The sequence below is a fragment of the Salarias fasciatus genome, chromosome 18 (assembly GCF_902148845.1).
Source record: "Salarias fasciatus chromosome 18, fSalaFa1.1, whole genome shotgun sequence".
Lineage (NCBI taxonomy): Eukaryota > Metazoa > Chordata > Actinopteri > Blenniiformes > Blenniidae > Salarias > Salarias fasciatus.
In genome coordinates, this window is record NC_043762.1 from 29,114,149 (window position 1) to 29,128,461 (window position 14,313).

At 46.0% G+C, this 14,313-nt stretch overlaps 1 protein-coding gene across 1 annotated transcript in view; it reads right to left on the minus strand.

The window, feature by feature from the left end:
• The window catches only part of LOC115404929 (telomerase protein component 1-like), a 43,129-nt gene that overhangs the window by 22,526 nt on the left and 6,290 nt on the right, over positions 1-14,313 (minus strand). The window contains exons 4-25 of the mRNA XM_030114286.1: positions 13,182-13,331; positions 12,731-12,895; positions 12,511-12,648; positions 12,255-12,326; positions 11,885-12,009; positions 11,487-11,644; positions 11,083-11,192; positions 8,957-9,035; positions 7,636-7,828; positions 7,053-7,320; positions 6,814-6,966; positions 6,617-6,688; positions 5,892-6,013; positions 5,641-5,712; positions 5,282-5,425; positions 4,814-5,105; positions 1,451-1,572; positions 1,217-1,330; positions 941-1,058; positions 544-732; positions 239-426; positions 16-157 (exon numbers count right to left, since the gene is read on the minus strand). Of these exons, the coding sequence (XP_029970146.1) occupies positions 16-157; positions 239-426; positions 544-732; positions 941-1,058; positions 1,217-1,330; positions 1,451-1,572; positions 4,814-5,105; positions 5,282-5,425; positions 5,641-5,712; positions 5,892-6,013; positions 6,617-6,688; positions 6,814-6,966; positions 7,053-7,320; positions 7,636-7,828; positions 8,957-9,035; positions 11,083-11,192; positions 11,487-11,644; positions 11,885-12,009; positions 12,255-12,326; positions 12,511-12,648; positions 12,731-12,895; positions 13,182-13,331 (3,186 nt within the window). The remainder of the gene's footprint in view (positions 1-15; positions 158-238; positions 427-543; positions 733-940; positions 1,059-1,216; positions 1,331-1,450; positions 1,573-4,813; positions 5,106-5,281; positions 5,426-5,640; positions 5,713-5,891; positions 6,014-6,616; positions 6,689-6,813; positions 6,967-7,052; positions 7,321-7,635; positions 7,829-8,956; positions 9,036-11,082; positions 11,193-11,486; positions 11,645-11,884; positions 12,010-12,254; positions 12,327-12,510; positions 12,649-12,730; positions 12,896-13,181; positions 13,332-14,313) is intronic.

Genomic DNA, 14,313 nt, shown 5'->3' on the forward strand with positions numbered 1-14,313 from the left:
ATGCAATCCACTGACCTTTGGAAGCTTTGGAGGGAGCCAATCACAGCTCAGCTGACCTCTGCCGTCTCTGATCAGGTCTACTCCGTCAATCAGCAGCACCAGAGGAGTTGTCATCGTCATGGTGGTCAAGGTGGAGTGAAACTCTGTCAGCAAGTCTCTGAGACGAAAGAGAGAAAACTCATCACGTCAGCACAGAAGGAAACAAAATGTGATGAAAAATCAGACGACAGTCACTTACTTATACGAGCGAGGAAGAGGTGATTCCTCCTGTGTGTCTTTAATCTTTCTCAGCAACTGAACGAGGCACCCAACAAGGTTTTCCCCGGAGCGTGCCGACTGGCTGGCAGCCGTCGAGTAGGAGACGACTCGGCAGACGAGGTTTCTCCTGGACTTCTGTCCAGTCCGGAGGGCTTCTGCCAGACCAGCCTGTAGGAGAGTAAAGGTTTAGGCAGTGGTCACTTTTAGCAGAAGTGACAGTGAACCTTTCTGAAGCCAAGTCGATCACTTTTCAATTTTTCATGTTTAATCTTCTGATAGATTTACCATGAAGAGAGTTTTGCCCTCTCCAGCTCCTCCTTCCACCATCATCATGTGCCCCTTGGTCTGCAGCTGCTCCACCATCTCCACAGCAGCTGACAGCAGCTTGGACCTGCCAAAGAACTGCCTCTGTAGCGCCCCCTGGTGGACCTCCTGCTCATAAACCTCTGCTGCCTCCTCACGCTCCTCAGACGCCTGTGATGAAGAACAAATGGTTCAGTGGACTTTAAAGAGCTGCGATTAATTAAATACCAAACAATAGTTCATATTGCACTGTTCTTGACATTAACAACTGTTTGCCAATATCTGAGGCAGAAACTGGAATAGAACAAAAAAAAGCTAAATGGTACGACTTTTGATTATTTTGAAGGATTCTCATCAGTACATGTTCAGAGTGACTCACATCCACAAACAGCTTCTTGACAGCCGTCCAAAGATCCTCCAGAACGGCTTTGCCAAACTCATCCAGTTTTGTCAGATGTGGTTTCCCGTCCACGACGCCTCCCCACTCACAGGAGTAACTGTGATCAGCACACAAGACAATTTAGCAAAATGCTCCCATCATGCCGTCATGGTTCATTTTATAATGGAAGTTGTTCATTTATTCAAGTCGAAAATGTGATGCATTACAAAAACATGGCATTTGATTTTACAAACGTACGTGACTGAGAAAACTCACTTTTCAGTGACCTTCACATTGCTGTCTCTGAGTGCGTTCTTCAAAGTGGTCATTTTCTGCTCAGCATCGTTTGATTCAGGGGTAAAATGTGATCTCCAAGCAACAGGAACTGATCTGGCAAAACAGGACAAATACTGAATGAAGCACTCAATATCAGTTCTTGTTATGTACTGAACTGTAACAGGATAAACTCATGGAACTCAAACTACAAATAAGCTCATTCAAAGTGCATACTTGATGATTGCTGGGTCTCTGAAGTAGCAGAACATCCGCTCATGTGCAACACCCGGGTAGAGAGACTGGAACTGACGGATCTCCATCTCAGTGACGGACAACCCCTCCGGCGCCGTGGCCAGCTGCACACAGAGAGAAAATTCAAGGAAACTCACTTGAATAAAACAATTTTATGTCAAATGAAAATGAAAACCACATGTCACTCAATTCAGAGACCTGAGGAATACACTGGCTGTGTCTTATTCAGCTTCCCTTTAGCTCAAATCAGTGACGGTCTGTGGCAACAAATCTTTAAGAGGACAGCACAGATCTGAGATCAGAATGCTGAGTATCAGAGAGATTTTCTCAGACCACACTATGAGCTGGTGCAGTTGGTTCTGGGCTTCTTCTGGTGCATGACAGTCCCCAGCCTCATGGAGCTGGAGAGTTTCACCAGTTCCTTTATGATCAAGGCATTGATGCTATTTAACTAGCCCATCTGATGTACAGACCTCAATCTGAACAAGCACCTTTGGGACTTCATATATGATCACAGAAACTGAGGGGAGCCATTCCGGGGTAAAGCATACAGGCACACAGAGGCCACACAAGCTACTGAAGCACATTATGAGTTGTCCTGAGGAAGTTCAGATCAGTTGGATCAGCCGGTCATTTTGCCACTCTGTTCTTGGGTCGAATTCAGAATCCGGTCAAGAGTTCATGAATTTGGTTTCCATGGATTGTTGCTAGCCCCCTGAACTGCCACGTTAATGTGGTGGGGGAGTTTGAGTGCCCGTATGATCCCAGGAGCTATGTTGTCCAGGGATTTATGCCCCTAGCAGGGTCTCTCATGACAAACAGATCCTGGGTGATAGGCCAGACTAAGAGCAGTTCAAGAGCCTCTACAGAAAGAATAAAACCAAAGGCTGATATGTCGCCTGGTATGGCACAGATGGGACCCCATCCTGGATCCAGGCCTGGGGTTGGGGCTTGTATACGAGCGCCTGGTGGCCGGGCCAGGCTGGGCTCAGCCCAAAGGACTGGACTCCCCACTTCTCTGGCGTTGCCTGCGGTGATCGGTGGCAGGCTGGTTTGAGGTTGCTTATAGGCCCACAGTTCAACCGCCATGTGTTGGAGTTCACCCCAGTGACTGATAGGGTCACATCCCTGCGCCTTCAAGTCAGGGATAGGTGCCTCAACGTTGCTTTGGCTTACAGGCCGAACAGCAGTGTACAGTACCCAACCTTCTTGGAGTCCCTGGGAGGGGTGCTGGACAGTGGTCCAACTGGGGACTCCATTGTTCTACTGGGTGACTTCAATGCCCACGTGGGCAGCAACAGTGACACCTGGAGGGGGGTGATTAGAATGAAAGGTCTACCCGATCTGGGCTGGGGAGGCTGGGGACATTGAGTTCGAGTGGACCATGTTTTCCACTTCCATTGTTGAAGCAGTTGCTCTGAGTTGCGGTTTCAAGGTCTCCGTTGCCTGTTGTGGCGGCAACCCCCGAATCCGGTGGTGGACACCGGAATTAAAGGCTGCCATCAAGCTGAAGGAGGAGTCATATTGAGTTTTGTTGGCTTGTGGAAGTCGAGAAGCAGCTGATAGGTACCAGCAGGCCAAGCAAACTGCAGCCCGAGCAGTTGTGGAGGCAAAAACTCGGGTCTGGGAGGAGTTCGGGGAGGCCATGGAGGAGGACTACCAGCCGGCCTTGAAGAAACCCTGGCAAACTGTCTGGTGCCTCAGGAGCGGAAAGCAGGTCTCCACCAACCTCGTTTACAGTAGAGATGAGGAGCTGCTGACCTCAACTGGGGTCATTATCAGACGATAGAAATACTTCGAGGACCTCCTCAATCCCATCGCCACATCTTCCATGGGGGAAGCAGAGGCTGAGGTCTCAGAGGGAGGCTTGTCCATCACCCAAGCTGAAGTCACCGAGGTGGTTGGTAAGCTCCTCAGTGGCAAGGCACCGGGGGTGAATAAGATTCGCCCTGAGATCTTGAGTCTCTAAATGTGCAGTGACTGTCTTGGTTGGCACATCTCTGCAGAATTGTGTAGCGGTCAGGGACAGTGCCTTTAAATTGTCAGACCGAGAAGGTGGTTAACAGGGGACAAGAGGGTGTGGTCTAATTCTAGGGGGATCACACCCTTCAGCCTTCCCGGAAAAGTCTATTCCAGGGTAGGATAGAGGAGGATTCGACCAAAAATCAAACCTCAGATCCAGGAGGAACAACGTGGTTTTCCTCCTGGTCATGGAACACTGGCTGCTCTGGGAGTACATAGTATGGGGCCCCTTGTTAAGGGCCGTACGGTCTCTGTATGACCGAAGCAGGAGCCTGGTTCACATTGTTGGCAGTAAGTCAGACCTGTTCCCGGTGAATGTGGACTCAGGGCTGCCCTTTGTCACCAGTTCTGTTCGTAATTTTCAAGAACAGACTTTCTAAGCACAGCCAGGGACAGGAGGGGGTCTGATTCAGTAACCACAGGATTTCATCTCTGCTTTTTGCAGATGATGTTGTCCTGAAAAATACAGGACACACACGCACCAGGGCAGTTTTCATCCGAGTTTGAAGCAATGGGGACAGCAACTCCAAATCCAAGGCCATGGTCCTTGACAAAAAGAAGGTGTTCTGCCTTCTCCAGGTCGGCAGAGAGACCCTGCCTCTAATAAAGGAGTTCAAGAATCTTGGGGGTTTGTTGACGAGTGGGTGACGGATGCTTCATCCGTCACTGACAGCCAGATTGGTGCAGCGGCTGCAGTTGTTATATCGGTCCGTCATGGTGAAGCGAGAGCGGAGCTGAAAGGACAAGCTCTTGATTTACCAGTCAATCGTCACTCCCTTAGAGATAGGGTGAGGAGCTCAGTCACCAGGGAGGAGCTCGGAGAAGAGCCACGACTCCACCACATTGAGAGGAGCCAATTTGGGTGGCTTGGGCATCTGTTTAGGATGCCTCCTAGATGCCTCTCTGGGGAGGTGTTCTGGGGAAGACCCAGGAAACGCCGGAGAGTCAAGTTCTCTCGGTTGGCCTGGAAATGCCTTGGAATACTCTCGGAAGAGCTGGAAGAGGTGTCTGGGGACAGAGAAGTCTGGGCATCTGATTAAACTGTTCTCCCCGAGACCTGGTCCCAGATAAGCGGTTGAAAATGGATCATGAATTTGTTCTCAACGGCTTACTCAATTCAATCACTAAAAACTTTCAATGGCAACATTTCATTCTTTCATTTTGAACAGTGCATTATAGTAAGATCCCTCAGCAAGATTTCATGTGGAACCTTCATAAAACTCACTTTCTGAGTTAAATTGACAGAATTATAGATTAGGGTAGCAGTGGGGTTCGCACATAGCTCCACTTCATACTGCTTTAACTATTTTTCAGAAGTCTTACCCAGCTGTACTGCGGCAGATCGGGAAGGGCAGGCCGATCGGGCACCTGGCCGTACCTCTCCCCCAGGATTCCCACCAGGATCTGGCTGCGGCACACCTCCGACAGGCACAGCTCGGTGGCCCGCTCCGACTCCTCCTCCGTCACACCCCAGCGCAGTTCCACCTCCTGCAGGTAAAGGCAGTGTGGTGCGGCACGGCGGCGAAGCTCTGGAAAGACGCTCTGCACCAAGACGTCTCGCTCAGAGTGCATGTCCCTGAAGGTGGAGGAGATGAACACCCGCACACCTTTCCACCTGGAAACCAACAAATGAGCCCAGGTTACACAACCTGTGACCCACAATTAAGAAAAGTGTATCAGTACACTGATGATGATCACTACTGCTGCACATGTGAGTCCTGAAGTCAGCCAGCTAACCAACAAGATGGACACATCCTAAGTTTTGTATATCTTCTTTGAAGAAAGTATTACCTCAGCTTTGGACTGGGTGGAATCGTTACAACATCCTTGGTGGTCGGAGTGCCTTTAGCGCCCTCTGCTGGTTTGATGTTGTACAATCTGTCCAGATGCTCCACATGTTCCAGCAGCCTGGAGGATCCCCGCTCCGACACAAATCTAGTCACACAGTCAAACACTCAATCCACTTTTGGCCAGGAAGTAAAGAAGGTGTTTTCCAAACATCTCAACCTCCCATATATGTACAACAGATTCCTGATGATGTTGCTAAAGTAGCCGTTAGCAGAGCAGCCGTTAGCTGAGCAGAGATTGAAGAAACCATACAATGACAAAATAAACAACAAAGCAAAAAAGATGAAATCGGTCCGCTTTACCTCAGGATTTGCTCACTGAAACCAACCAGCCTCACAGTGTTGCCTCCAGGGCGAATTTTATAGTGGTGGTATCTAGACATACAAACAAGCATTGAGGGTGAATTTAAAATCAGATAGTAGATAAACAAATGCATTGTTTTATTGAATGTATCTAAAAACAAGCAAAGCAGTCATCGGTGTATTTTGACATGGCTGAGAATCACATCCAGGCAGAACAACATTTATGGTATGTCAGAAAAACAAAACATTACCTTGCTCCAAGGGAGATTTGCATGACCACGGCTTTCCTGTTCACATTGGCTCTGTAGCTGTTGATTTCCCACTCGGCTTCATCGTTAAACCAGTTGTCAGTGAGTGTGATGACGTTGTCCAACTAGAATGAAAAATGATTTTAGCCTGATAGTCTCTTGTAAAGCAGCCCACACACTACCAAAGCAACGTTGCAACTAATCTTGTAAATACCATCAATATTCAGCAAACTGTCACTATTGTTCAGTCCATACTTTCATTATTGTGATATTTGTTTTGCAATATCGTTTATGTACATTTTATATTTGGGTGTTTTGAATTTCAACTTTTCCAATCTTGCATCGACCAACTAAAACAAGTTCCTTGTCTGGTTTAACTGAACTTGGCAATAAAACATGATTCTGAAATATTCCAGAAACTTCACTCACTAAATAAAGTGCTGTCCACAGGTGATATTCCCTTAAATCTAAACCAATAACCCCTACTCCATGTCACTTCTGCTCTGAGTTCTGCTTATATTCTGCTTAGGTTGCATGCAAATACTCAGCTTCTATCAATAATGAATGTAGTCAAAATAGCCAGATCTGATCTCTGGTGCACTCGATTTGTACAAAACAAATAACAATCCTACAACTAATTCATGAGAAAGCTAAACTTGAAACTACCACTAGCTTATGTCATCACGAAGGGAAAAATTGTAAAAAGCCATAAAGACAAACAAATATACCTTATTTTCCTTTGAGAACAGTCTGCTATAGAAGCTGGTGTTCTTAGATCCGTAAGATGTCTCCTGGCATGTCTGAACATGAGAAAGAACATTATCTATTACCAGCCAAATAAAGGAAATGCTTCACAGATGTTCAAACAAGTTAAAAGGTCCCCATGTGAGTACATAAAGAGTGGATGATGGACAAAAAGCCTGACCTTTATTTGCTTGACCACAGTTCTCACGTTATCCAAAAGGACATCAGACTTCAGCTCCACTTCTTCACAGTGACCATAATCCACTAAGCAAAACTGACAATCTTCTGCACTGCTCCTGATCAACAGTGCAACCAAAGCAGCCACCTCCTCCAACTGTGAGGGTATCAGCATGAGGCAAGTTGAATTATTTTGTTGGTTTGACTCTTATGAGACAAAAGAGAAGCAGCACAATCACTCACCGAAGGCCCGAGCTTCTCAGTCTTTTCAACATTTTTCCGTCTGCTGTTGTAACGGTCTTCATCGTCCTTTTTGTCTTTTTGCTCTGGGTCTGGAGGGAGGCAGAAGTCTTGTTTTTCAAGCCAGTCTGTACAATAATACAGTCTTGAGGAGAGAAGGATGACTGTCCGTCCAGGGAGCGGGGGCAGGTTGTAACGGCAGGAGATCTGAACCGCCGTCTCCAGAGCTTTACGGTAACGGTCCAGCAGAGCCACGGTGAACACCTTCTCCCTGCGAGTAGACATATGGAGAGACCTCAAAAACCTTCGTCTAAAATCTTTCATTTTCTACTGCTGTACTACTATCCTAACAACGATAATCCTCAGAAAATCTATCTTGGAAGTGAAGCAATCTGTTGTGATGTTTCACATCAGGTTTCCTGGACAACACATTTAATCCTTTCATTTATTTTATGCGATATTCTTTTTTCCTTCCGAGTCAAGGCAGAATTGACCCCTTCTGCATTTAACCGGCTGCTCATTTTTCCACTCGAAGTTACTGTTGGTGCTGATTTCTCAAAAAAACATCATCAAAAACTCCCCACACCTTGCTTTCTTCAGCTGGGCCTTCTGTTGCTGGTACAGTCGATAGATGATAGGCACACCAAGCGCCACCTTCAGCCTGCTCCTCTTCGTCGTTTCCCACTGCAGACGGCTGAAGCGACGGCTCTTGGGGATCTTCTTCAGGATGCCCCGCAGAATCTTGTCAGTACTGGCCATTGCTGGCTTGGTTGCAGAGGCTAAAAGAATTCAGGATTCACTTGAGGTAGGTTGCTGACCATTTGTGACTTGAACAAAGTTGAATTTTTTTTTTTTTTTTTTACCAAATCATGAAATATTATTATCGATCCTCATCGATAGAGCCGGAGCCGGACTGAGAAAGTGGACAAAATACTCCTTCCACTGGTCCAGGGGACGGCGTATTAGCACGCGAAGTAAATCCGAATGGTTATAAAGCATTTTAAAAGACGTGTTTCCTTTTCAATCCGTGAAAATAATGTTTTGATCCACACAGACCTGCGCATGCGCAGTGCTCCGCGGAAGGATATGCCGGAGCACAGCAGTAGAAGCATAGACTCAGCCGCTGTGCGCCTGGTATATCCTTCCGCAGTGCACTATGCTTGTGCAGATCTGTGTGGATCAAAACGTCATTTTAAGGGATTGAAAACAAAACACGTCTTTTAAAATGTTTTATAACCATTCGGATTCACTCGCATGCCAATACACCGTCCCCTGGACCACTGGAAGGAGTATTTTGTCCACTTTCTCAGTCTGGCTCTGTCTCCTCTTCACCTGCCGTAGTTGAGCTAAGCTAACTACGATGCTAACAGCTGTTAGCCAGGCACTGGACGAACGGACACAAAAAAGGTATTTATGAGCTTATCTCACTATCTAAATGATAGGGATAGGGCGTAGGTCCAAAATCTTCAGAGTATTCTTTTAAGGGTCTGATGTGGACTCAAAGTAAAAACTGAATTTGCTTGATTTGATAACCATGAATAAAGTCTTTAAAAAGTGACCAAATCAGCTTCATCATCAATTTGATCTTTTTCAGTTTCAGCCATGCTGCTGCTAGTTTCCTGCACGATGGTGTAGCGATATGCAGGGTTTCAGGTCATGAACTTCCTCTTACAGCCCAAAAACATGACAGAGATCCTGAACTGAGATGGACATCTGGCCTGTTGCCACCAGATATGACATATGGTTGAAATGATTGAGGTAAATATTTTCCATGTATAGTCCCAACACTGACAATGTGATGCTGATGAATTTGGGATCCACCATGCAAGCCCCAAATGGAATAAATTCAAGATTCCTTGATGCAATCGTGAATGAGTCAGTGATTGTTGACACTTGATGTATCTCACCAACTGGGAGAAGCTCCAACATGACTTTATAGGCAGCCAGGAATCTGAAAGGAAACTGACGGCTCTCCATGACTGCTTTCTGAAAAAGGCACAAAGGTTAAAACAACTCAATTTACTGCATCTTAGCAGTTCAATCACCAGAGAAACAAGCACACCGGGTTAGAATACGATGTGGCTGTGGCTTGGTTGGTGAAGTGGTTCGTTTGACAATTGCAACCCCTCATGCACACTGGATGCGGTCCGGTTACGGAACGGCTCCGGTCCGGCCCGGTACACCGGAGCACTGTGATTCACACCGCCTGCGGTGTCTCCGTAGTCAAGCCGGAGGAGGTTGCCAGATCTGTCGTTATCCCCCGTAGACAATTTGAAACCCGTTTAACTCAATAGAAAGCAGCCAAACCGCCGTCTGGGTTGAAAATGCACATTAAAACCGTATTTGCATGATAAAAAACACGTCATAAACACATAATCATTTCATCAACCCGTCCGACGTGTTCAAAAAAGACGCTTGATTTGGAACAAACCCGCCCAATCTGGGAACACGGAGCTGCTCCGGTCACAGAGCTGTTTTGAGCCATTTTGGAGTCATTTGGCTTCTCAGCAGTGACGAAATGCAAAACCGTTCATTCTTCTAATGTGTATAATGACTACATCACTGTTTGTTCTGTATTCTCCCAGAAGAAGCAAAACAATACAATATTAAGGCAAAAACACGACAGATTTTATTTTGAAGTGACTTATTTTGGAACACGTATCGCGTTTCCTTCCGGGCACCCGACTTGCTTCTGTCTGAATTGACGTGGTAGGGCTCCGGCATGCGGAAAAATAGGATCTTTGCGGAAAGATACCGGAGCTCCGCAGAGGCTCCGCAGCTGGACCGGAGCCGGACCGCAGCCGGACCGCGGCCGGTGTGCATCACAGCATTGATTTTAATGACTACGGATTAGCTGCGGTGTCCGGACCGGAGCCGTTCCGTAGCCGGACCGCATCCAGTGTGCATCGGGGGCAAGGATGGAGGTTCAAATCTGTTTCACATTCAATTCACGTTTTCTCACGATACAGTACAGCTTAGATAGAGATTGTGAACGGAAAGGATTTGGCAATAATTATATCTGCTCAAACCAGTGGAAGCATTCTGTCTTTTGACCATGTCGTTAAACTGCACTCAGCATGAAGTTAACCACACTTGAAAAAGTCCTATCAGAATCGATGAAAAGCAAACTGCATCAAAACTATCCAGAAGGCTGAACAGTAATAAATTACAAAAAGAATCAACCAGAATTTGACCAAATAATGAAAAGAACTCCAAAAAGGATTTCATATGGCCCTTTTCACCCTGTCCATGTGTCAAAGTGTCCCTGGGATAAGACACACAAGTTGCTGTCAGTAGTGTGAGAACATAACGGCCCTCATTTATCAAACGAACGTACGATGGAAAACTGGGCGTACGGCCATTTCCACAACAGGATTGGCATTTATCAATTTGGCCGTAAGCGTACGGTACGATCAAATCTCGTGACAAGTTTGGCATTGTGTACCCAAGTTTGAGTCAGTGTGGATTTGTGTAGCAGCGCAGCAGACCCTGGCGGAATCTGAAAATAATTATTATTATAGCCACATGTTCAGTACAGAATAAAATGCAAAAGAAGCAGGAGCGCAGTTGTTGCTGTTTAGTAAAACTTCGGACTGCTCAAAGCGGCTCTGTCTCAGCCCAGGGGGGGAACGTTGCTGTTTACCCCCAAAAAGGTGACATTGTGGGTGTGACATTATTGTGTCCTGTGCAGTTTTACACAGTACTGCATTGGCCAAGGAGAACATTTTGATGTGCCAGCACCACGAGAGGACCCGATGTCCAGGGAACCAGCAGAGGCTCCACTGGGGGCTGGACGGAGGAGACAGAACCTGATGAACCACTTCCGAAATGTAAAGTATTATTTAAAGTTGAGCAAATGCTCTATTTAATCATGTAATGCAAATAGCCTGGAGATGGCCTTTTGGCTGAAGGGAGATTAAACACAGGCAGGAGACTACATTTAGTCAGACCTTTTATCTAGATTTCTTGCCAACGATGCTGGTGTGTGAGTGTGTGAACGATACATAGTGCATTTATCACTTGTCTGTCAGACCTTGTCAGTCAGCCTCTTCAGGATCTTGTTGTGATGTTGCTCGCTGATGCCCGCAGTGATCATGTTCCTCAGGTTCCTCAGCATGGCCATGAATGGAAGAGACTTGTTGTCTGTGCAGCAGAGAAATTATCATCACTGCACATGCAAGCATGTTCGTGTTCGTGTGTGTGTAATATCTTGTATTGTAATCCAATGAACAGCTTACAGGTATCATTTCTCCAATTAGGGATATTTAACTTAAATATGAGACTATTTAGATCAAAGATCCATATTAAGATGAAAGAAGAGTTTCAGCAAAGACTCAAAGTACTTTTGTTCCTGAGTGTCAATAATGTTTTAAATGAGATGTAATACTCAGTCATGTTATCAGTCAGCTTGACAGGGTTGGGATTTGCACTACAGACCTATGAGCTTCTCCCAGGTAGCAGCTTTGTTGCCTTCACGACTGACAAGCCGTTCCCACGTCTGTGGCTCCTGGAGCTTCATTCGCTGGCCGGCCTTGTCCGGGTCCCACTCACCCTTTAATCCACTGCGACTGAACGCTCTCTGATCACTGGGATACCTGGGGAGAAAAGCACAATTAATTTCAAAAACTAAAGGAACTGAATTTTGTTATTGGAAATACAAAACACAGAGGAAAGCATTTCATGCATGACCGTGTGGAGGAGATGGAGCAGATATTAAATGTCTGCTACATTAAAGTGAGGGCAGGTTCCAGCCAAAATTCAACTGATTGAGAAATATTGAATCCATGTCGTGTCCTCACACCAATAATGAATTTTTACGTATTTGTGTGTCTTACTTTCTTCCCAGAATGGCCATAACGTATTCAGCCGGTTCTTTGATGTGAAGCCTCTTGATCAGCTTCTTTAGACTGAACTCGCTCTGCTTTTTCTCCACTTTGCCTGTTTTTTGCTCGAACTGTAACTGCACACACACACACACACACAAACATAGACACACAAGTGTTAGTTTGGCTTACACACTGCGAACAGAACATAAAGAAACTTACAGTGGAAAAAACAAAAATATTTGATGGGTTTTTCATTGTTTTTCTTTTGAAAAACCACAAGTCATATTGACAAGAGACTCACATTGAAAGGATTGAAAGGACATTTTTAAATAAAGTAAAAGCATTTTAGATATAAACAAGAGACTGCATGTTGACTTACAAACTTCTTCAGAATGGTTTCATCTGATCTCAGCTTGTTCGCCCACTGTTTCAGCTGTTGGGAACTTGGTTTCTAAGAATCACAGATAAATTTACAACAAAGAGTTATTTCATAATCTGACCAACAGAAACCAGACAAATGTAAACTGTGTGAACCATAATGCACCTGTTTTAATGCTGGTGAACCTACTATTGAATAATCTGACAGTAATTGTGACCAGTTTGTTCAGCAAAGGACTACATGATGGTCTCTGTACCTTTCCTTTGGGCTTGTTCCGGTTGTGTTTACAGCGATGTTTGCGTGTATTGTATTTAGCCAGCTGATACTCGCTGAATTGCTTGAACTTGTCCACCATTGCCTTCTTCAGGCACGACGGCAGGGAGCGCTTGAAGCACTGAAATCAGACAATGACGTGCTTTATACAAACTCAAAGCACCAGGATAGAAATCCACCAGGAGACATTCCCTGAAACTCACCGCTGTGTAGATTCTGACCACTTCCAGCCAGTCAGAGGGCAGCTGTACGGCAGCACAGAAATATCTGCGAACATGCGACTTGGTTTCATCCAGACTGGCAGCCAGAGCCAATAGGAAGTTTGCAGTGATGCGAATGTTTAACTTCTGTCGAGTGTACAGCGCCACCTGGACGGCAGGCACAGAGAAAACACACCCAGGTGAATCATTAAAATGAGTCCTTTCTGAAGTCTGAACCAAACCTTCTCTGCCGCAACAGAGATTCAGACCCAAGTCTTCAGCACTCAAACCAAATGTGATCCAACAGAACCTCCCGTGGCTAATATATAGCATCACTCAGTGATTTGTTGACACCTTGTGCCAAGTTTGTTAGGGGTTGCTTTGTTTACCTGATTAAACTGTAATACTAAGATGTTATTATAGTTTTGAAAACTGAACAAAAACTAATACATGCCTTCAGAATGAACTCTGGGTCTTTGGAAGAAATGTCCTTCACGAGCTTTAGGATCCTCCGCCAAACACTTTCCTTTGATTTCCAGGTCTTCTGGCCAGGAGGTACGGTGCTCATAACCAGAGAGGAACTCACAGCATTCAGCAGGAGATACTGAGGAATGATTAGACCATCGTTAAATGCAGTTTGAGACAGAGTTTTGAATGTCATGGTTTTAAAGGTGGGGTATTGTCTTTTTTTAGCCCTTTAGTATCAATCTGCAGCACACTCAAGCAACAGCGTTGCCTAAAGTTGGATGGTGAAAGCTGCATGTGTCAAAAACAACTTAAATCCAATGTTCCTCTGCATCAGGCTGCCTCAAACGACTGGAAATGAGTCCCTGTCTCTTTAAGAATCTCCTCAGCTTAGCGACACGCCTCCCTCAGAGCGTCTATCTCGGCTATTTCCAGTGTATTTCAGGGGCGGGGGAGCACGAGCTGTGCAGGAGGAGCAGTGCAGAGGATGTCAGAGCTGGGCGGAGCTGTGCATTATGGGCGGAGCTGTGCAGCACCGAGCATTTCAGCGCTCAACAAGGCTGCCAGGGGGAGATTCAGGGATTGCTCAAATATGCATGAATGGTTCAGGAAACAACTCCATGCGTCTTTTTAAAGTTCGTGTCCGGAGTATTGAAAGAGAGAGGTTTTTTTTAATCCAACGTCCCGAGGTTCCGCCCTCCCTCTGCTTTCATGAGCGACCAAGCCACGCCCCCTTAATTGTGCACGCCATTATCCGTCGGGTGAAAATGAGAGCCTCCGAGTCCTACAGCATCCTACGTGTTTCGCTGTTTACGGTGGATGTTCAGCAGACAGTGGATATATCCTAGGTAAACGCGGCGGCTGCTGCGTAGCTAACTCACCTCTGCCGGGGCGAGTGCGCGTGCTCTCTGGCTGCGGCGCTGCGTGCACACTTTGACAGCACGAGAATGCGGAAGTACGAAATCTATTGGCCGACGCTGACTGGCGCTTTTTCGGATAACATGGGGGTCTATGAGACGAAGGCGGGGCTCATAAATAAATGTTTATATTGCTTTATGCTAATATTATAATGTAGTACCAAACCAGACCGACACATTTAAGCTCTGTTGAAAAATTATACA